The following is a 23,137-nucleotide window of genomic DNA, read 5'->3' on the forward strand; positions in this document are numbered from 1 at the left end:
CTGAGTTTGTTGTCAATCCATGGTTGTTTCTTTCTACTTGTTTTCCTTTTTTGTGGGGTGTTTTCATCTATAGATTTAAGCAAAGTGCCTCTAAACATTTTCCAGAGATAGTTGAATGTTTGTTTATGGTACTGATCGTGAATTTCAGTTGCAAGTGTTTTCATGTCTCCTTTAAATTTGACCAATTTGTTTTTTTCTTCTTTTTTTTGTACTGATATACATTTCTGCATGGTTTTTTGTTTCTTTTCAGTGTTATGTTACATTAAGTTTGGACAATGTCGTGGTCTGCACTCTCAAAGTAACACATACATTTATATAGAACCCAAATCACAGATTTTGGTGACCCGGATATGCACATACATAGGAAAAAAAACAGATTCTCTTATGAGTGTTGAAAATAAATAATCTAAACAAGGTTATGATGAAAATAAATAATTTGACTTGCACCAGGCTTGAAATAAAATTTCTGACCTAAAAAATATTGCAAATTGAAGAATGCATAATACACCAAACTAAAACTAGAAAAAATATGCGTTTTTAATTATAAAAGTAATACACATTAATTTATGCTCTGAAAATTTGAAAGGATAATCTTATTCTAGCTAACAAAATTTCTACCAACCAAAAATACAACGAAATAGAAGAAAGAGACGTAAATATTTCCTTAGTTGGTGCGGAAACAAGGTCTGGAGCAAACTTTTCTTGTCTAAGAACAAAGACATACAAAAAAGATTAACAAAAAAAAAACTCGACAAAGTAGAATCACAGGAGAGAATTAACGATATATTGCTTGCAGCAAAAAGACTGATTTGGATTTCGACTGTATTTACTTTAAACGTCATGCTGTTAAATCAAGGATGAAGCTGTAGCTGACCTATGGGAGCATAATCAGGCATTTCAAAACCTGATATCAGAGAATTCAAAAGACCTGATAGACAATAAAAGGGCATTTTTGCTTTCAAATTCAAATCATATTTACCAAAAGAGCGAGTTAATAGTTATATTGCATTTAAATTTAGAAAAACACGTTTTATTGTAATTCTATTGTAAAAAGTCAAGTAGACAAAATAGGAAAAGGAAAACTGACTCTTTGAACAAATCAGTATTCATAGGGCAGATGGATATAATGTAACGATCCACGACCATAAAACTTCTGTAGTGGCGACTTTAATCTTGTAGTAACATAACCCTATTCTAGAAGCCTAATTGTAAGAAGTCTAGCACGATAGAAAAAGTTTCGGCATAACGTATGAGTTGTGATATGAAAACTCCATATGAGGCTGACTTCACAATGTCTGTCGTATCCTTTATCTCAAGTTCTTTGGGGTTGATGTGATGTATCAAATTCCCGAAACTAGGATTGTTTAACGATAATATATCATCTGTATAGCAGAATCAGAGATTAAAGGATATAGCTAAACGATGTTCTTTTGGATCAGATCAGCTATAAGTCAGCCTCATAAGAGTGAAGGAATAGGTCAGCAAGTAGAGGTGCACAATAAGTTCCCATTGGAAAGCCGACTGTTTGTTGAAAAATGTGTCCACCACACTGAACAAATTTGTTGTCGATACAACATTCCAGCATTAAAAAAAAAAATCTTCGGTATATTTGGGAGATGATTTGGAATTATTTTTGTACAATGAGGAGTCCATACAAGGAACTACATATTTTTATGAATAATTAATTACTCTGCATTAGTTCAGCATTTTTCATTATGCATAGCACACGTTGGTTCGCGGTCAGGCTTATATTTTTTTATATCGTATAACCTGACAATCCACAATAAGATGGGATCCCCAATCCATCAACTGGGACGCGCCGGGTTGCCCCGTGGCTGAGCGCTGTGTGGCTACACACACTGCGGATAATCTATGTACAAATTAAAAATATCACTCACAAACAAGCAAAAATATAGTTAAACAATAAAGATGTATAAAGCTTAATCTCATAAAACAAAATTAATGCTAATGACAAACATTAGAACCATGCAAAATAACTTTATCAATGCAACGAAAAGCTGCATATGGGTAACAAAAAGGACCGCAAATTACAAAAATAAACTAAATCAGTGTAAAAACGAAACTAAGACAAAGATCAAAATAGATATCATAAGACAGCATCAAGTGCATTTTTACTTGACTGAATTTTGCTAATAATAAACAGATATGCACAAGGTTCAATGGTATTGCAAAACACAAATACTTTCAACAAAATTCATATCAACATGAAATTAACAACGTTGGTCCCACATAACTATTTACAAGACATGAGAAAGTTGAAAATATAAAAGCAAAAAATATGAGTCATTTTCTATATAATGATAAAAAAAAGAGGGAAAGCAACTTTGCCTGTCATACTTGAAAATGACAAACTATGACTATGAAAAAAAAATTATGTATTTGAGACACCATACAAACCACAACAAATACAAGTGAAAACAATCCAAATTAAAGGTGCCTGCAAAACCATAGAAAACAACTGTCTGTCAAGCATACAAAAAGGTCCATTAAGTTCATGTACAGAATGGTTTTTTAATCATCATCATCTAGTACACTAACATGTGTGTGATCATTGTAACAGTGGTATGAGCCTTGACAAGGGCAAAATTCTGTGCATGACAGAAAACTTTGAAAGTCACTTGTCATGAGCCCCTTCTTTCCATCAATATTCAAGAAGTGAATGAATAATCATTTCAGCCTCGTGGGGATTCAATGAAATTGTTGTTTACGTACGACTACTACATACGTTATGGTTGAACAATTATATATTCTTATTTTCTCATGTCACTCTGTTGAAACCAGTCGAAAATTGTATAGGCTGACTTACCACTGCTTTAGACTTCAAAGGTACATTTAAGATGTCGCTTTTCAAAACGCGCAATACAACACAAACTAGATGAGATAAATCTTTCCCTACAGAGTCAGAACACAATTGAGTAGAGGAAAATTGTGGTTCAGCTTTCTCTCTGGGTTTGTGTATGGCAGACAACTAATTAGGGAACGAATTTTTTCATTCACTGGTAAGGATTTATCACCTAACACGTTCGATTTCGGTTTAAATAGTCTGCTCAGCATTTTGAACCTGGAATACGGCTCGACCCATTAAATGGAACGTGTCTATTCCATCACAGTTTCTGTGTTAATGTCAAATCTATCGGGCCCTTCCTGTATCAAACAACCGCTTAAAGTGAAATTTGTTAGACCATTTGGAACATAAACACCACTGTATATGTTTTGAACATCGTGATTTGCAAGATTTGCAAGATATCGTTATTTCATTATAAGAACAGCAAAAAACCATCGGAGTTCAAATTACCGACCAATTGTCTTGACCCAAAATCATTATAGACTTGTAGTATTAGACCTATATGAAATCGAGTGGAGAAACAGTTACCAAGGGACACTTTTGATTTCCGCCAGAATCTAGGTTATTTGAAAAACTTAACATTAAAATTAAAACAAAAGTTTAAATTTGAAAGGACCTGGGCCAACTTTCCCCAATATATATTTCGTTCATCGAAAAGTAATAGGTTTTTAAATACGTCACGAATCAATAATATATTTGACTGATCGGGAGACAACGGCATATTAGATGTTTAAAATAATGTGATCCTTGCTGTGACAAAATGAGAATAATCGATTATTGAAACTGATAACATTTTAACAAAAAAAAACACAAGAAATAAAAAATTGCCATAGTCAGAATCGAAAGATAAATAATTACACTAATTATGAATAGTTCTATTGTAAAGTCAGTCGGGCTATGAACACTATACGAAAAGTTCTTTGTAATAAGCCATTTAAAGTTTTATGTTTATGTGTTGTATTTTGTTTTCGTCAAAAGTTAAATTTTCACCTTAAAGCATATTACGAATCATGTTGCACTTATAGATACTGTTTTGTCTTAAATCACAGTACGCAAAACAAAGTACATTCTACTGGTTGCAAATGTGCTTCATAGGAAATTCACGACTCAATGTACACTGTACACAAAATAGAGTAACAATGTCAAAACTTTTACAGATTCTAATGAAAATTTCTGATACTAATATTTTGTTCTTCGAATTGGCCCTTCTTGTAAGAACCCTGGGGAAAACCCAAAGATCTTTAAAAATCAATAGACCACGATTGCGCGGACAACTTCATGAAACGGATGTAGAATTGTGATGTAGTGTTCCGAATTCAACTTCATACCAAATATGGTTGACCTAGCATGTATGATTCAAATTTGACTGAACTTATAAGGAACCTCAACATGAAAAATTGAAATTTGATATGAAATTTCGAAGTCAATTGACCGTCACTGTGGGTTCATATAAAAGAAACAGATGCATAACAGTAATACAGTGATGCTAATGGAGCTACATATCATATATGATTGGCCTATCAAAAGAGATTCATATTAAAATGACCTAATTAGAAAATTTTACATTAAAATCTTAAAATCGTGAACGCCGTCGTCAGAAAACATTCGTCGAAGGGGAGACAAAATTTGGTCTCTTTGTAAAAAAACAGCCAAAACAAAAAACAAAAAAACTAGCAACTCATATTTAGATTATAAAGTGTGTCATCGAATAATATTTTTTTTCATCTGATAGTCGTGTTATTTACAATTTCTTAACTTGTGTAAAATGATTGGCCTTATTTTTCACCTTGTGATACAATTTCATAGAGATCTATATTGTTATATTCAATTTATTATCCGGAGATGAAATGTCTACGGACGACAATGACAACAACATGATACCATTTATTTCAAAGAGAGGTCACCAGTTGACAACCACTAAAACTCAGTCCCAGCCTTTAAATTGGTGCATTGCATCTTGTGGAACAATTTCATAGAGGTCTAATCATTTACACCCAAGTCATGGTCCGAAAAAGGATTGTCTACGAACGACGACGACAGGATACTAAAACTCGACAAATTTGTTCGCGGTTGTATAATTATTTTAATAAATTTTCGTTTTCGGTTTATTGGACTTAAGGTAGTACTATACAGTTAGGTTATTTCTGAAAATTTGGTCTCATTTTGTTGAAATATAGCTGTTTTGAGGCAGACCGTGCAGAAATTTCAAGTGTTTTATCATAAAAAGTACATATATTTCTAATCCTTGGTAAGTGGAGGTTCAAGTGATTAATAATTAATTTAGTGATTATTGTTATAAAATCCAGTAGCCATGGTAACATAATGAAAAAAATGTTACTGAGTTTTAGTACAAATAAGGGGTATCTTTCCAAAACTAACAGCCAAATACTGTGGGTTTTTTTTTAATATCAGGCAACCTTACACTAGCACTGGATGAAAGCATGCATGGAAGTGGTGGAAAAGGGGTGAAAATGATAACACCCTTTTCGATTCATTTTCTCGCAATTTTAGTTCCTACAGTTCGTGCGACAAAAAAATGTATTTTGAAAATTAGTCAGTTGACGCTGAGGAGAGAACCAAATACGGCAGGGAACTGAAACGTTCCGAAAACCATTCTTTATTTAAATTACACCTGATAACCATTACATATATATTACCTTTACATCTATCTATGTATAAATGCTTAACCACATTTAAACAATATATCCACCAAATTTCAACATTTAATTTTAAGTTTTACATAATTAGACCGGGTCAACCTGGTATGCGAAACAGTGCGTCTAAATGTAATTGTATAGTACAACCTAATTACCTTTGGTTGACATAAACCATCTGGTTACACTTTTAAAGGTCAATATTCTTCACAAATATACGTTACAGATAAGATAAAATCAATCAATGAAATACCATAGAAAACTTTTGAAAAAAAAACTAACAATTACGGTTATATTTGTAACAGTGAAAGAAAAAATATTTTTTACAAACTGAAGTTATATAGTAGTAAACTTGAAAATAATGATTGCAAGTTAAGTTCTAATTGTAATTAATTGTATGGGTCGGTTAGGTGGACTTTGTAAACTTAAGCCTCGCAACTTATAATTCTAAGATGGATAATCTCTCTTTGAGGTAATGCTTCAATTGCTATATTCCCCCGTATGATGTCCTAAATAACTATAAATTTCCTTGAAATCCCTTAAAGGGTTAATGGAAACTTGTGTGTACAGGAAATATAAATAGACGTACAGAAGGCAGGATAAAACAAAGCTTTTGAATTTTCGTTACTCTGTTAAATTGTAATTGATTCTCTTTTTTTATCATATATTTTTGGGGAATAAAGGTGACCTATTACAATGATATATTTTACTCTGTCTATTCAAGATTTGTTTTGCAATTTTAGGTACTGACAAAAGTAATCATTCCTTTATTCATCTCTTTCTGGAATCAATTTTCCAAAATGCATTACATAGCAAAAACTGGATTGCTGATTAGTAGATATGGATTAATATTTATTGTACATTATGATAAACATCGACAAAGGATCAATATTTTCCATTCGCATAAATCGTTATTAACTGATATATACAGTTGCGATCACCTCTAACCTCTCTTAAATTCTGTCAGAATCTGTCAGGATTTCTGTTCTACGACAGCAGATAGAACAGAAATCCTGACAGATTCTGACAGGGTCTGGCAGAGGCTGTCCTGGGTCAGGACACATTTTGCCCTATTCACCGACAGAAACTGTCCTGGGTCGTGACAAACAAAATACGAAAGGTTGTTCTAAACTGTTATACCCCTGGACAGTACCTGACACTAAATCTTTCTATTCTGTGTGACGTAATTTAGAACAGGAAGTCCGCGATTAATAAATGAAACTGTGTGACTAATATAAATTAGCTAACCCGATTAGAAAACAAACCTTGATTTCAAAATTTACATTGAATTTCCAATTACATGTAGAGAGCTCGTCGTGATCATCATCCCACAATCACTCGATCGTTGTTCATGTTCCAATTTTCGTCGATCACGGTCCAGTCAATCATCGTTCAACAATTATCATTGTTTACATGTATATTTTTTTACATTCTGTCATACACCTGTAATATTGATTAAATCAAATTATTTAATTATAAAATTAAAGGTCTGTGTTTCTGTTCTAAGTGTATAAAAGTCGTAACAGGTAACTTTCAGATGTTCGGTAATTCTCACGAAGTTTAAGATTGACTAAGTATTTTTGAGTGAATCTACTTTTAATAACATAACGGTCACAAATCATTCTAAAAATGTTAAACTTGACAATTTTGCATTAAATGGGTGACTGATACCTAAATATTTCGGTCAAAATTCTTCAAAATGCCACTTTTAGCAAAGAATATGAGTGATAACACTTCCAATTTCCCTACATAGTCTTATATGTATGTAGAAAATGTAGAAACTAAAAATGTTAGTTTAATATTACTGACTGTGACACCATTATTTCAGTATGAATTCTGCAAAATGTATGAGTGCAGGCAGTTTTATTTTTCATTTTTTGAGGGTCTAAAACTATTGATTAAAATGCTTATTTTTTCCATACAATTATCATGTGGGTGACTGTGACTCATATATTGCTGTCAAAATTCTACAAAAATGTCATATTCCAGCATATGTATTAGTGCCCACACTTTCAATTTCTATGAGGGTCTAACATTAATGACTAAAATGCTGAATTTTTGTCAAGTAAGGCTATTTATAGGCTGAACTTGACTAAGAGATTGTCGGCAAGTGGGATTCAACCGGAAGTGGGATATTGCCACATGGAACCGCCTAAATATTCTGCGGTCTGTTCTCTTTACCCTCCCCCTTTTCCACCTTACAAAGTTTACGTTAGTATGTCACTCCGCCGCCGATCATTCAATTATCCACACCCCAGTGTCAAGTATAATATGTGATTTTTATTTTTCGTAAGACATGGAAGGGTAATAAAGGGAACCAAGGTTATAGTGGTAATCAAAAGAATGTAATCCAGGAACAAGTATTATGACATTAAAGCTTTTGTAATATATGTTGAATTAAAATATTTCTATGATTATGCGCTTATTTTACACTATTTGAATTTTGTCTTAGCGAGCAGAACTATTTTTTTCTAATTTACCTGACGCAGGTTAAACACGGTACCTCCAATAACCGAAAACTACATGGAAAAACCGAAAACCGGGTGTATATATCTGAAAACCTCAATAAAATACGTTTTTTGTTATATAATTGCTTCTTACATTATATAAATATACAATTATGAAGTTTTTTCGTGAAAAAAATTGTTTTTATGTATATTTCAACAGTTTCTAACTATCCAATATGGCGTCGGAAGGACAATTGACTAATTTCAAAGTACTGACGCCATATTGATTATTACAGAACAGACCTTCGTTAGGTAGCTAGAAAGTGTTGGAATACTAATACAATAAATAATCTTATTTGCAAGTGTGTTTAAATAACACAGTGAGCAATTATCCCACCCGAAAACGTGTTTTATTTAGGTTTTCGGATTTTCAATGTGGTTTTCGGTGAATACCGAGGTTTTCGGTTATTCAAGCAACCCGGTCAAACATTCCCCAGAAGATATCGGAAGTTTTTAATGACGGATTTTTGGACCTGCAATGTGCACTCTTTGAGTTGTTAATATATTGTTAAGGTCTACGATTACAAGATGGGTCATGTAGGTTCGAAAGTGTTAATTTTTAGTCAATCTTACCAAGGAGTTACATATAGACTACTATCATGACTATAAAAATCCTTGATCTTACTGTTATTGAGAATGTTGGGAGCTTCTAATAATGGATTGTCGGAGCTGAAATGTACGCTTTTTTGTGATGTACAAAAAATGTAAGTATAGTTGTAATGTTTATGAGGGTGCAAGGGGTTGACATCTCTCCTTTTTATGATAAAATTTGTAATTTTCATGTGTAAAATTGACAAAAATGGCATATAATGTCCTAGCACCCCTTTCTCTGAGGAACCCAAGCTGCTACTCCTCATTTTCAAAGTGTGTTGATCCGCCCCGACAGATGGATCCTGAAGGTTTGAGAAGGTGTTCTAGTGTTTGTAAATTACAGGTATTTTTGTGAACAATTTTGATAAAAAAAATATTTTTACAAATGCTATGAGTTTTCAAGTTGTTTTATAGTTTATACAAATTGTACTTTTAAATACATGTGCAATGTATATCCTATACATGTATATATATTATGTGTTTTTGATTTGATCCCAGGAATTTAAAATGCAATGTGTACATGTATATGAATAATTTTTCAGTATAATTATTATGTGGTGGCTGTTACACATTTTTTATGAGTCAAAATTCTTCAAAAATGTCATATTCTTGCAAAATATGTGAGTGCCCACAGTTTTAATTTGCTTGAGAGTATAAAATTATTGACTAAAATACTATTTTTTTAATATAGCTATCATATAGTGGCTGCGATATATAAATTTGAGTCAAAATTCTTCAAAATGTACGAGTGCGAGCATTTTTTTATTTCCACGAGGGTCTAAAATTAATGACTAAAATGGTAATTTGTTCAATATAAATATCATGTGGTGGCTGCGACACATTAGTTTGTGTCTAAATTCTTTAGAAATGTTATATTCTTGCAAAATGTATGAGTGCGAGCACTTTTTATTTCCACGAGGGTCTAAAATTAATGACTAAAATGCTAAATTTTTCAATATAACTATCATGTGGTGTATGCGACATATTATTTTTATATATAGGTAATCTGTATCATACCGGTGTTTAGATCTGCAACCAAAAAGAATTCAGTCCAAAGTCAGGCAATAATTGTTGTTGGTACTGCATCCCATACATAAAAATCGGGTAAAAATTGAAAAACAAAATCAAGTTTAAGCATAGCAAGGCTTCCTTCACATCGCACGAATCGGGATTCGGGTGCTACGCACGTACATGTAGAGTCAGAGAAGTATTCTCGAGCTAATGACTGTCAGAATCTATCAGGAAATCCACGTATCTGTTCTACTTAGAACAGTTCCTGACAGGAGGGTGTTTGGACCCATGACATATTATGACAGAGCTTGTCCGAAGTCCTGACAAGGTGTGTTGCGGATTAGAACAGTTTCTGACTGTTTAGAACTGTTCTATGACATCGAATCCTGACAGGATCGAAGAGAGGTTAGAAGTGATTGCAACTGTATCTGTTCTGAATGTTCGTGACCAATATAAGTATCAATGAATTTATATCTTTCAAAGCATGGTTGAGAAGAATATCAATAAAATACTACAGAAGCCTTATAGACGAAAACGAGGCCCAATCAAGATAAAGTTCAGAACGTTGAATCAATCAATGCTTAACTGTTTGAACTGCTTGCATCGATAAAACAATTTTACCAAGTCTGAAATGGTGGCAAATTCTCTGTATGAATGTTCAGAACCGCACCCTTGTCTTGAAAAGAGGCCCAGCAAAATATCTTCTTTGTTGAAAGTTTTTCACCAGCTAAAACTCCGCATTCATTTATGAGGTAATACAACTCCGGACTATTGAATCTTATATCAAGGGTCACACTTCTATCATAAAGCCAAAGTTTCTTTTTTGGATCAAATGGACCATATTCTTGCCCGGATTGCACTTTCACTATGAATGGTTTTGTGCTTTTGGAATCCGGTGGTGGACCTTCTCTAATTCCTACCAATGAATGGTGAAACGTGCGCACTTGAAATCCATCTTTCATTGAATGTGTGTCTGCCATTTTTATCTTTATTGTGTATTTATCCTTTAAAATGTTGCACATATACTTATGATTCTTCCAGTGCCTTTTCTGACAAAACTTAGAGCAATACGTCGCCACGTGACATCCGGTACATTTTAGTAATTTGATCGAAGAAGTGAAACACGAACAGCAGGCCTTGAATACTTCAACCGCCTTTTTCGGATGCTGAATGCCCCTGTTGTTATTTCTTCTGACATTCCTATTTGTAACAATAGGAGGCCTGGTATACATAGTCTGTTCCTCAGCTAATTTTAATGTCTTAGCGATCTTTTCACCAATCAACTCATCAGGAGAATTTAATGCAAAAACGTCAGGTCCGGTGTGATCGCGTATTGTGTTTCCATCGATAACAACTAAGGCTGAATAATTTAATCCGATGCGGATGCCCCCACACTTGTTCTCGTAAATATCATTACCAACAAGATATGTCGATGACCTCGATTTAATCATCATGCCCCACAGCCAGTTATCAACAATCTTATTTCCAGAAACCTCAAACGACCCTCCATCAAATGAAAGTCCCGATAAACCATTCTGTATAATTATGTTATCAAAAATGACAGCTACTGATGCCTCTTCTGATGTCATTTTGAACAGTCCTGGAATATCAGCGTCATCAAGAACCCCTCCACACCATATTCCTTCGTGGCCGTTCCCTTGAATAACGTTTGATCTAATCTCTCCAAATCCCCTTGGTCCTATAGCGACACCATGAAACTGGTTGTTTATAATGACATTGTTCTCAGCCAATAATCTGCCTCCGTCCCTTGCTTCGACACCCATTTGTCTCATGTTTTGTATCGTACAATGTCTTATCTCTAGCAATGCACCGTCTCCGCATGCAAGAACTCCACCCCCTCCACATCTGTCTAATACACAGTTATCTATAACAACCTTTCCACCGTTTACAGCACACACCCCAGCACAACCGCAAATTCCAGTGGCTCTATTTGCAAATACAAATTTTTCCATTTTAGCCCTGGAACAAGGAGGGCTGCGTTTACAGCCCTTTCCTCCGTCACATCTAGGAAAATCATCACATCCTTTAACGCCGCTCGATATTTTACACTTGTAAAATGTAGCAATTGCACTGTCCATTACAAAAACTTGACCACTACCTTTGACGAAGCACAGGTTTTCAAAATGTAAATGGATTACTTTTTCACGTTTGAATTGTATTTCAAAAGCTTCATCAGGAATTCGACAAATTTGAAAACTATTCTTTGAAAATATTTCGACACCATTCTCAATGCCTATTATCTGAACACTTTTTGTAGTCTGAACATTATTTAGAAAATATCTACCCGCTTTTAACAAAATAGTTGTATGCGGCCTTTCATCTAAGGCAGAAATACTGTCGCTAAGATCGTCTCGGCATGTAATGATTTTGTACACGACAATAGGATAGTTTATCTTCATTTGATATTCAATCAGACAATCCTTATTTAACTCGGCTGCTATGCTTGCTGATGCCAGACCCACCATCTCAAATTCAGGAGGTAATATCCCATGTTTGACCATACTTGCAATAGAATATGCTTTCAAGCAATATCCTTTCCAGTTTTTGGAATCCATAGCTATGCATTTCTCAGCATCGTCTAAAGAAAGTTGAAACTCATTTATTTTTAAATAAAGAGTTCCTCTGTTTAGAACCACTGTTATATCTAACCGATGCTCTAGTGACGCATTTATACATTCAGTATAAAAATGAATAGCATCGTGTAATCTATTCTCCTTGTACGCTTCGTCTCCCAGTTTTCTTAATTTTCCTGATATATTTGATACTGGCGGAATCCCTTCTTTCTTTGAGCTTTGATCTGTCATCAACTTAAATGATAAGCTATCTTGTATTGTTTTCCTTTCTTTTTCTAAAAGTGGTATTTTAACTGTTGTATATTCCTGACACTTTGTTTCTGAAACTTCGATTGCAGAGACAATATTCAGAAGCTGTTCTTGGTCAGCTAAAGCTTCGTCCTGACGCTGATGTAAGCTATGGTAAATTGCAGATGTATGAAAACAATTGGCCATTTCCAGATTCAAATGAAAAGATGGTATGCTGCTTATTTTAGCTGGTAATTTGGAGATATGGGCTTTTAATGCGTTGGCATTCGCAGCTAACTTGCTCCAAAGATACAAATTTTTGCCTGTTTCATTCCCACTGCAGAGTATATCATATGGAGAATTTGTATTTTCCAAAGCCTTATTTATCATTCGTGCTGCAGTTTGCAGGATTGTTGCCACGTAGCTTTGGTCTTTCAGACTATCACGAACAACTTCTTGAACTAATCTATGAACTGAAAGAGTATCTTCTCCACACTGTTGAAACAGAGAGAATCTAGTGAGTATTTCGACTATCTGTTTAACACCTAATTCATCTTCTAAAGCGTTTTCAAGATCTTCATCCTCCAAATCTGGAGAACCTCGATTTAATATTTCTACAGGTATGTCGTCGGGAAAAAGGAACGATGCAATTTCCATTATTTTTACTGCAGAATTTCCTATTCCTTCGTCTTTTGATTGTTTTTGGATATATTCAATGTTTAAAAGCCATGTTGTTTTAACGGCAAGGCGATTTTCCCCAATCTCAAATTGAGTCTTTACCTTAAATGCATTTAGTAATTTCTGTCGTTGTTTTGAGAACCTTTCCATGTACTGTCCAAAGGTGCATCTTTTTACCCTGATGAAAGCTCCGGCTTGTTCAAGTGCTAGAGGTAACCCACCTAATTCTTCTACCAAGTCAAATATTGTGTCTTTCTCTTCAGTATTACTTATACCTGTACGCAAAGCTAGGAAGACTGCCCCTTCTTTACGAGACAAAACATCCAAATTTATACAATTTTCTTGATCAATCATTAGGGAATTCTCAACTTCATTTGGTTCCCTCCGTGAAGTTATAAGAATGTGACCTTTTGAGTTTCTTTTCCATGTCCCCATCAGCACCTCTTTCATATTTCCAGAAATTTCGTCGCTGTCAACGTTATCAACAACAAGAAGCCATTTCGTTTCGAGTGACGAAAGCCATTTCAGCGTTGCAAACAGAGTCCGTTTGGAGTTGTTGCCAATGGATTGCACATCAATTGCTAATTTTGAGACCGAAGTTTCTAAAATTTCGTTTGATTCAGCAGAGAACCAGAAAATTCCCCCTGGATAAAGAGCCTGAAACTGCCAGGCAAATTCGACAGCAAGTGTACTTTTACCACACCCGCCCAATCCTGATATGACCTGCACATAATGTTGTTCCTTGTGTTTCAGATATCTAGTTTGCAGTAATTCAAGTTCAAATTTGCGTCCAACAAAGTTTTGGTTACGATCAGGAGGGTAAAAGTATACCCTGCCTTCTGGTCGTTTGCTTGAAGTGTACTTTATTCTATTGATATCTTCTTTCATTCCCTCTACTTCATCTTTTATTTCTTTTATTTTAGAATCTCTGTTTTCATTTTCCTTAAGCATAAAACAGACTTTAGTTGACATTTCAATATTCTCTTTTTTTAAATAAGAGACATTTGTTTGAACATCATAAATTTCTTGTTTTTGTTGTGACTGTGCATTTTCGGTATCTTGAATTCTTTTGAAAACAGATTTGAATTCATTTTGGATACCTGTTAGTTCGTTTTCGACTTGAATAAAACCTGAGCCCACATCATCGGATAATTGGAGAACATACTTTGCTAACGAAGTGGTTTGTGATTTCAGTTTTTCAAGTAAATCAAGCCCTAATGTTGTTCCTTGAAGAAATTGGATTCCTGCAATGGAAGAATAAAATAAAATATATTGCTAGTACCGTCATGCCACATTCTTCTTGTGCTGTATTTTAAAATCTTTAAAGTGCAGCTCTGCCTTTAAACCAGACAGTGATTCATACAGTGATTTGAGGAATCACCATCTGTCTAGTTTTTTTGTAGATAGAACTACACTCTAAATATAACATTAAGACAAAAATTACATTTAAATGGAGATACAATGATGACAGTATAGGTTGTTTGTGTATCATACCTTAGGATGTGAATTAAGAAAAAAAATTACAACAAATTTTATTAGACTCGTTAATACATATGTATATTGAAATGCTTTATTTCTCATGGAACAGGTCACTTAATCTTATATTTATCTATAGCTAAATACGGTTACGAGGACATGGTCATCTATTGCACAGATATAGTAAAATTAACTCTTTTATCACTATCATTTTGCGTTGATTTAATCATCTTCACTTACTGAATATTTTCCAGATGTCAATAATTTTGAAAATTGTCTATTCTAAACGGCGGCATCGAAAGAGTAATCAAGGGAACCAAGATTATAGCGGTAATCAAACGAATGTAATCAAGGGACAAAAAGCAGACATGGAAAACAGACATACACAGCAAAGAACATAAAGTAACTAAAATCATACATACAGAGTAACAAAAGCAAATAAGCAACTCGGACTCCACTAAAAACTGGGAGCATAGACCAGGTGCACCGGTGGGGTAAGCATCCTCTGCTTTTCTAAAAATACCCACCGAGTTGCTCATAAAAAGTAAAGTCCGGGGTAGCCGAAAGAGGAAAGGAAAACTATGACACGTTGAACAAATCAGTTTTCATAGCACAGATGGATACACCGTAACGATCGACGATGATAATCATATTGATTTCTCTAGTAAAAGGAGTTAAAGTGTGGATCGAATATTAAGAGAAATTTCTTGTTAAGAGTACCCCTCTTGTCACACCTACCATTTATTTCCCATTTGTTAAGTTCGCCAAGGACCCTCGCTTCGTCTGTAGGAGGTAAATTAAGATTTTTAATCAGCTGGAACATCATTTGAAAAGAAGATGTGAACTTGTTATTGTCCCAATCTCCAAAATTACAATGAGCCCACGGATTTCTTAAACTCTGCCTGATCTACAATTGATCAATTATTTTAGTAAAGTATCATTTAATCATTTTATCGTGATATTCAATTTGTACTGAGAAAAAAAATAAATGTCACGTGTACTCTTGTTTATCTGGTTAATATGTGATTATTTAACTACCAGTGGATAATGAAACGTATAATACCGTTAAATAATAAAATTTAAGTTATACTGAAAAAACCGTAACTCCAACAGCCGACATTTCTACACTTTTTGTGCAAAACATAAATAATTTCTGACAGTATTCACATCTCCATGTGGTTAAATTGTATCCCACAAAGTTTCATAACAATGCTACAAGCTGCCTATAAAATAGTTCAGAAAGATAATCACAAGGTGAAATCTATATATACCCTCAAACTTCATTTGCGGGGAGTATAATTATCCTTACCCGCAGCTACATTTAATTTTCTAACTATCTGAAATAAGATACATACCTGTCGGGCAACAGCTTGGACACTTTGTGGAAATTTATCGATATTAATGATAAGACCGAGAAGTGCAGATTGGTCACGTGTCATTGAAGCCTGTATACTGGGCCATGTGTGTTTGTAAGAACAACTTGGAAAAGTCCACAGAATTTTGTACGTTAAAGTCATAACTCCTTAAATCCTTTTTTCCTCTGACCCAAGCCAGGGATTTATTGTTGTTGATAGCTTCATAGTTTAGGTCAACTTTGTTTGTTGTCGGGTATTTTTTTAGATATTTTGGGTAGTTTTGTGTGTCGATACTATTCGACTGTTTCAGTGTGGTATATAAGTTTGTTATTATTGGATCAATGTAATATCTTAGAACTGGAGACAAAACTGAATGAAGACTGATCCCGACGACAAGCCACCTCTTCTTGTCATCATCTAAATCAGGTTTTGGAACTGAAATTTAAAGATATAGTTAAGCATACGGGCATAGAGTAAACAGATATAAGATATGACAAAATTTAGTTTCATAAAAAACTGTAATGGCAAGGTTAAAAAAATCGATTTGGACGATAAAGATTCAGTTCAGCGTGTCGCACTAGTGCATGCATAGCAGGGTCTGTTCGATTTGTCAATCGTTCTCGTCCTGAAATGCATGAAATATCTGCCATAGGATGTTGAAATATAATCAATTGATATAATCTTGTAAAATTAAGAAATTGAACAGTTTAGTAGAAGCTGCGCACATGCAGACAAATGACCAGTCGGACAGAATGTAGTTTCATATAACCTTCCAAAGTTATTTGAAGGAGATGAACTGGTTAGATACCATGGCAACGGGGGAGGGTGAAATATCTTAACATTTGTTATTATTTAAATGTCAAGATAAATACATACAGCCAACAAAAAAGGCAATTTCAGTTTATATTACCAATTTATGCCCGTATTTTCAAATCCCCACAGAGAATGAATGGCTCCTTAATTAAGCTATTATCAATTTCATTGAATAAAAACAAGGAAGACGACAAAATAAGTTCATATAATTTCTATGATAATCTCTGAGATGCAAGAAGGAAAATAAGCCATAATTTCCATGTCTAGAGATAGAGACATTTTGCCTCATATTTTATTTCTATTTTCGATTAAAAGAAATTTGCAAAGGACCTGGGTAACTTCTCGTATGGTTCTGAACACTAGAAAGGTCCATTTTTAAAAATTGTATTAATGTCCGAAATTTTCATCAGAATCGGTAAAGAAACTAAAATTCACATTTGTGAAAATTAGACACAGGAAAATTGCAAAAAAACACAATCGCTAAAATTAACTTCCGACATTTTTCATCTAAACGGAACAATTTCAGTCGGTAATTTACAAACATTTACATATTTCGCGTTTTCTGATTTATGGAAAACAAATCTGCTGAAACCGCAAGATGCTTAATGGTGAAAATGTTATTTTGGGTTAAAAAAAACAAAAGAAACAAACAGTAAACCTTATGTATCTTATAACCATACATTATGTCTGTATGTAGAGTCTATACCACAACTGACAAGACAGTCATACTACATGTACATGTATGTATTCATTGTTAAAGGGAAGTTTTTAGGCCGAGTCTGACCCTGGCATATCCATGTTTTGTTTTGTGTTGTGGATAAAACATTTTTATTAAAGGTAATTTCTTAGTTTCAGCATTTTTTTTTTAAATTTCATGTTGAAAATCTAGTATGGTCAGTAGCAGGGTTGTCCAATCTACAAAATATATAATCGATTCGCGACAGGTTATTTAGTGTGCACCACGTGATTGGGGTTATTTCTCCGAAGACCGAAAAAATATACCAGCCATTCCTAAAACAAGATACAATTTCAAAACTGTTTTTTTTTTTTTGCTGAATTATATTGTAGGACTTCCTTACGATTGAAGTTAGACAAAAAGCGCATATCTGTATAATAAATAGACTGGCAGAAAAAGCAATAAATTCCACCACTCAGAAGTTGGGATAACTACATTCTTTGAAATATTGTCAAATCTCACATTATATGTACCTTGCACTCCCGTCGAAGGTATTTTAACTACTTCAGCTTTTATCTCATCAGACACGTTGTGTTTGAATTGGACGTACGCTGTAGCCATTGAAATATCCACCTAAAGTTCTCTCTGAAAGTACATAAGTGTGCTCTATAGTTTTACCAGAAAAAAAAAGAAGATACAACTAAAAAGACGAAAGACTGTATTGTTCGTAAATTATTATTTTTCTTAATTCTTTAGAGAATATTAAATGGACCCAGCACAGTAATAGTTTTGTGGTTTCGAATGGTCTACCGCACACCCCGACTCGTCAACTTAATAATTTTCAGGTACTTTTAAAGCCCCATTTACGAATCAATTTTCGCAAAATATAATTTCTTGGATAGTCAAATCAACACCCTATGGAGTGAAAATGCCAGATTTTTAAGACTCATTTTTTCGAACATCTAAGTCGTACTGGGATTTCACAAATGAAGTAAACAAGAATCGTTTCTCAATGTCTCAACTTTCTAATGGTATAAAACAAGAGGCTCCCAGCAGCCTGAATCGCTCACCTGGTTGAATTTTGCCTTTCAAAGGCAATAAATTTAACAAGAAATTGTCAAACAATTTTGACTCAAGAAGTCTATGGTAGGACTTATCATAAGATCTTTGCAACATTTGAAAGATCATAGTTTCCAATATATTGACTGAAAACTGTTAAACAAGTCATTTTCCCCTTTCAAGCCCAATAACTCTTACAAGGAGTAATTGACAACTTTTATCCCTGAAAACTTTGTAGTCCTAGTTTGGATCATTTCAGCTATTGAAAGAATTTTGCTAAACCTAACGGTTTTGGAGATATATGCGAAAAACTACTGTCTGACCCCTATGTTCTATTTTTAGTACCCCGGACTTGACTTTTTATAAACAACTCGGCGGGTGTTTATAGAAAAGCAGAGGACGCTTACCCTACCGGTGCACCTGGTCCATGCTCCCAGTTTTTAGTGGAGTCCGAGTTGTTCATTTGCTTTTGTTATTTTGTATGTATGGTTTTAGTTACTTTATGTTCTTTGTTGTGTATGTCTGTTTTCCATGTCTGGTCTTTGCCCCTGGATTACATTCTTTTGATTACCGCTATAACCTTGGTTCCCTTGATTACTCTATAACACAAAAATGTCAACTTTCATTGAATTCTGCAAAGCAGTTTCTGAGGAGAAGATTATTTAAAGTAATAACATCATAAACAGAAAAAAAACGTCCAAATAGGGCAATAACTCCAACATAGATCGACAAATTTTCACCAACATTGGACCACAGATAGATCTCTTCATGCTAAATAATTTTACCCCATGTCAGATTTTGGTTATACTAACCGTTTTGGAGATATATGCAAATATCTGTTGTCTGACTCCAATGTTCAATTTTTAGAAACAGCGGCCATGCTTTATAACAGATCAAAAATCCAAATGGTTATTTTGTTAAGGATGCCCTTTAAAACAAAAATACCAAGTTTCATTGAATTCTGTAAAGTTGTTTCTGAGGAGAAGATTTTTTTTTTAAACAATAACATTAAAAACAGCAAAAAACGTCCAAAAAGGTCAATAACTCCAACAAGGGTCAACAGATTTTCACCAACTTTTGACTACAGATAGATCTCATCATGCTGAACACTTTTACCCCATGTCAGAATTCGGCTAAACCTATCGGTTTGGAGATAAATGCGAAAACTACTGTCTGACCCCCTATGTTCTATTTTTAGTAACGGTGGCCATGTTTTTCAACGGATCATAAATCCTCACATCAGTTCCATGCACAATACCCCAAGAAACATTCAAACTAAGTTTGGTTCCAATTGGTCGGGTGGTATCAGAGGAGAAGATTTTTAAAAGAAATAACATTCGAAATAGCAAAAAAACGTCGAAAAGGGGCAATAACTCCAACATGGCTTAACATATCAAAATGAAAATTTGACCACTGATAGATTTCATCATGCTGAACATTTTTACCACAGTCAGAATTGGGCATAACCTAACGCTTTAGGAGATATATGCGAAAAACTGTCTGACCCTTATGTTCTATTTTTAGTAACGGCGACTATGTTTGCCGATGGATCAAAAATCGTCACGTCAATTCTATGCACAATACCCTAAGAAATATTCAAAGTAAGTTTGGTTCAAATTGGTCAAGTGGTGTCAGAGGTGAAGAGTTTTGAAAGAAATAACATTAAAAATAGCAAAAAAACGTTGAAAAGGGCAATAACTCCAACACGGCTTAATAGACTTAAATGAAAATTTGACCGCAGGTAGATCTCATCATGCAGAACACTATTACCCCGTCAAAATTTGGCTTAGCCAAACGGTTTAAGAGATATATGCGAAAAATTAAAGTCTGACCCTAGCGTTCTATTTTTAGAGACGGCGCTCATGTTTTCGACGGATAAAAAAATCCCCACATCAGTTCTATGCAGGATACCCCAATGAACATTCATACCAAGTTCCAACTGGTCAAGTAGTTTCATAGCAGAAGAGTTTTAAAAAATTGTTAACGACGACGACGGACGACGACGGACGCCAAGTGATGGCAATAGCAAAAATCGTTGAAAAAGGTCAATATCTCCAACATGTCTTAACAGTTTAAAACCAAAATTTGACCAAAGATAGACCTCACCATGCTGCACACTTTTATCCATATCAGAATCTAGATAAACCTGACGGTTTCGGAGATATATGCAAAAATCTGTTGTCTGACCCCTGTTCTATTTTTAGTAACGGCGGCCATGTTTTTCGACGAATCAAAACTCACCACATCAGTTCTATGAACGACACTCCAAGGAACATTCATATCAAGTTTGGTTACAATTGGTCAAGTAGTGTCAGAGGAGAAGATTTTTTAAAGATAACTTTAAAAATAACATTACCAAGAGGCTCTCAGAAGCCTGGATCGCTCACCTGGTTAAGGTTTGTCTTTCAAAAGCAATAAATTTAACAAGAGTTTTCCAACAATTTTGACCTATAAAAACTTTCGTAGGACAATCATAAGGATCATTTCAAAGAAAAGAAAGTGTCTTCCTATCTATTATAGATTTCAAGAAATTGGCTGAAATTGTAAAAAAAAACCTGTCATTTTTCAATTTCAAGGGCAATAACTCTTACAAGGAGTCAACCGACTACCTTGACTCCTGAAGACTTTTAAAGGCCTTATAATAAACTACTGTCTGACCCCTGTTCTATTTTTAGTAACAGCAGTCATATTTGTCGATGGATCAAAAATCCCCACATCAGTTCTATGCACGATACCCCAAGGAACATTTATACCAAGTTTGGTTCCAATTGGTCATGTATTGTCAGAGGAGAAAGATTTGTGAAAGAAATAACGTTAAATATAGCCAAAAAAATGTCGAAAAAGGGCAATAACTCCAACATGGCTTAACAGACTAAAATGAAAATTTGTTTGTTTATTTGTTTGTTGGGGTTTAACGCCCGAGCAGCAATATTCCAGCTATATTCAGGCGGAAATTTGACCACATATAGATCTCACCATGCTGATTACTTTAACCCTTGTCGGAATTTGGTTTAACCTAAGGGTTTAGGAGATATATGCGAAAAACTACTGTTTGACCCAATGTTCTCTTTTAAGGAACGGCGGCCATGGTTTTTGACGGATCAAAAATCTCCACATCAGTTCTACGCACCATGCTCCAAAGAAAATTCACACCAGGTTTGGTTCTATTTGGTCAAGTAGTGTCAGAGGAGAATATTTTTGAAAGAAATAACATTAAAAAAGCACAAATCCAACATGGATTAACGGATAAAAAACATGCTGAACACTTTTACCCTTGTCAGAATATAGGATAAACCTAACGGTTTAAGAGATATATGTGAAAAAACTACTGTCTGACCATCAAGTTCTATTTTTAGTAACGGTGGCCATGTTTTTCAACGGATCATAAATCCTCACATCAGTTCTATGCACAATACCCCAAGAAACATTCAAACTAAGTTTGGTTCCAATTGGTCGGGTGGTATCAGAGGAGAAGATTTTTAAAAGAAATAACATTCGAAATAGCAAAAAAACGTCGAAATGGGGCAATAACTCCAACATGGCTTAACATATCAAAATGAAAATTTGACCACTGATAGATTTCATCATGCTGAACATTTTTACCACAGTCAGAATTTGGCATAACCTAACGCTTTAGGAGATATATGCGAAAAACTGTCTGACCCTTATGTTCTATTTTTAGTAACGGTGACTATGTTTGTCGATGGATCAAAAATCGTCACGTCAATTCTATGCACAATACCCTAAGAAATATTCAAAGTAAGTTTGGTACAAATTGGTCAAGTGGTGTCAGAGGAGAAGAGTTTTGAAAGAAATAACATTAAAAATAGCAAAAAAACGTTGAAAAGGGCAATAACTCCAACACGGCTTAATAGACTTAAATGAAAATTTGACCGCAGGTAGATCTCATCATGCAGAACACTATTACCCCGTCAAAATTTGGCTTAGCCAAACGGTTTAAGAGATATATGCGAAAAACTAAAGTCTGACCCCTGCGTTCTATTTTTAGAGACGGTGGAGCCTCGCATTTCCTACCCGTTCCGTCGCCTCATCACATATCTTCAATATTTTTCGACAATGTACCTATATTGTATGTATAACTTACCATCACAGCAATATCCACAGTCAACAATTAAGAATGTTCGCAAGTATAGCAAGACTAAGACTTTAATACCTTACTGTAATAGCTTTGAAGAATATTTACATGTTGCCTTTTTACATGTATCCACAAATAAAATGTGTTACATCCATGTAATAGGTGTCTACATGTATATATCTATTATCTTGCAAGATAAAGAAATCGACCTAGATAAATCCGTAAAGCATGCGACTACTGGTGACCTTAACCCACGCATGTGTCTCTTTTTTTAAAAAACCAATCTGATTGCAAAGCGAAAGTGGTTATCAAGGTGTAAAATCACTATTGAAAGTCCCATTACTTCCTATCTTGATTAAGCAATTTTCAAGGTCCAATCTTTTTTTAAAGTTTGTTAATATGAACTTTAACAGGTTTTATCATAGAGGGGACCCTTTAAAGACTCTCTCATAAATTTTGCAGCATACCTTAAATGGCTTCTAAGAAAGAACGGTTTAGTGAAAGTAGACAGGTACTAAAAATACTACTTTCCT

General features: G+C 34.4%; 2 protein-coding genes across 3 annotated transcripts; both read right to left on the reverse strand.

Annotated features, from left to right (window-relative positions):
- Positions 1-519: 519 nt before the first annotated feature.
- On the reverse strand, positions 520-15,477 carry LOC148614626 (uncharacterized). Of its 2 annotated transcripts, XR_015923739.1 has the most exons (3): positions 15,344-15,477; positions 9,636-14,373; positions 520-6,963 (listed from the first exon to the last, which is right to left on the reverse strand). XR_015923739.1 is itself a non-coding variant. In XM_088588850.1 (2 exons), the coding sequence occupies exons 1-2, from the start codon at positions 15,429-15,431 to the stop codon at positions 10,247-10,249; spliced, it is 4,215 nt and encodes a 1,404-aa protein (XP_088444976.1). In that variant the 5' UTR covers positions 15,432-15,477; the 3' UTR covers positions 8,507-10,246. The 2 variants fall into 2 exon arrangements, 1 of the variants encoding a protein (XP_088444976.1); XM_088588850.1 differs by lacking the exon at positions 520-6,963 and having other exon boundaries at positions 8,507-14,373.
- LOC148614627 (uncharacterized) lies at positions 15,377-22,790 on the reverse strand. Its single transcript, XM_088588856.1, has 4 exons — positions 22,614-22,790; positions 17,983-18,094; positions 15,961-16,395; positions 15,377-15,512 (listed from the first exon to the last, which is right to left on the reverse strand). Exons 2-3 carry the CDS (start codon positions 18,068-18,070, stop codon positions 16,034-16,036), a joined length of 450 nt encoding a protein of 149 aa, XP_088444982.1. The 5' UTR covers positions 18,071-18,094; positions 22,614-22,790; the 3' UTR covers positions 15,377-15,512; positions 15,961-16,033.
- Positions 22,791-23,137: the final 347 nt, after the last annotated feature.

The sequence above is a fragment of the Perna viridis genome, chromosome 6 (assembly GCF_037379345.1).
Source record: "Perna viridis isolate PV_CMFRI_1.1 ecotype Kerala chromosome 6, ASM3737934v1, whole genome shotgun sequence".
Classification (NCBI taxonomy): Eukaryota; Metazoa; Mollusca; class Bivalvia; order Mytilida; family Mytilidae; genus Perna; species Perna viridis.

Coding starts and splice junctions, on each gene's coding strand:
- LOC148614627 (XM_088588856.1), bottom strand. CDS start 18,070: ATGGCTACAGCGTACGTCCAATTCAAACACAACGTGTCTGATGAGATA. Junction 16,396..17,982: donor ACCTTCGACGGGAGTGCAAG/GTACATATAATG, acceptor TTTAAATTTCAG/TTCCAAAACCTGATTTAGAT.
- LOC148614626 (XM_088588850.1), bottom strand. CDS start 15,431: ATGATGTTCCAGCTGATTAAAAATCTTAATTTACCTCCTACAGACGAA. Junction 14,374..15,343: donor TAACAAATGGGAAATAAATG/GTAGGTGTGACA, acceptor CTTCCATTGCAG/GAATCCAATTTCTTCAAGGA.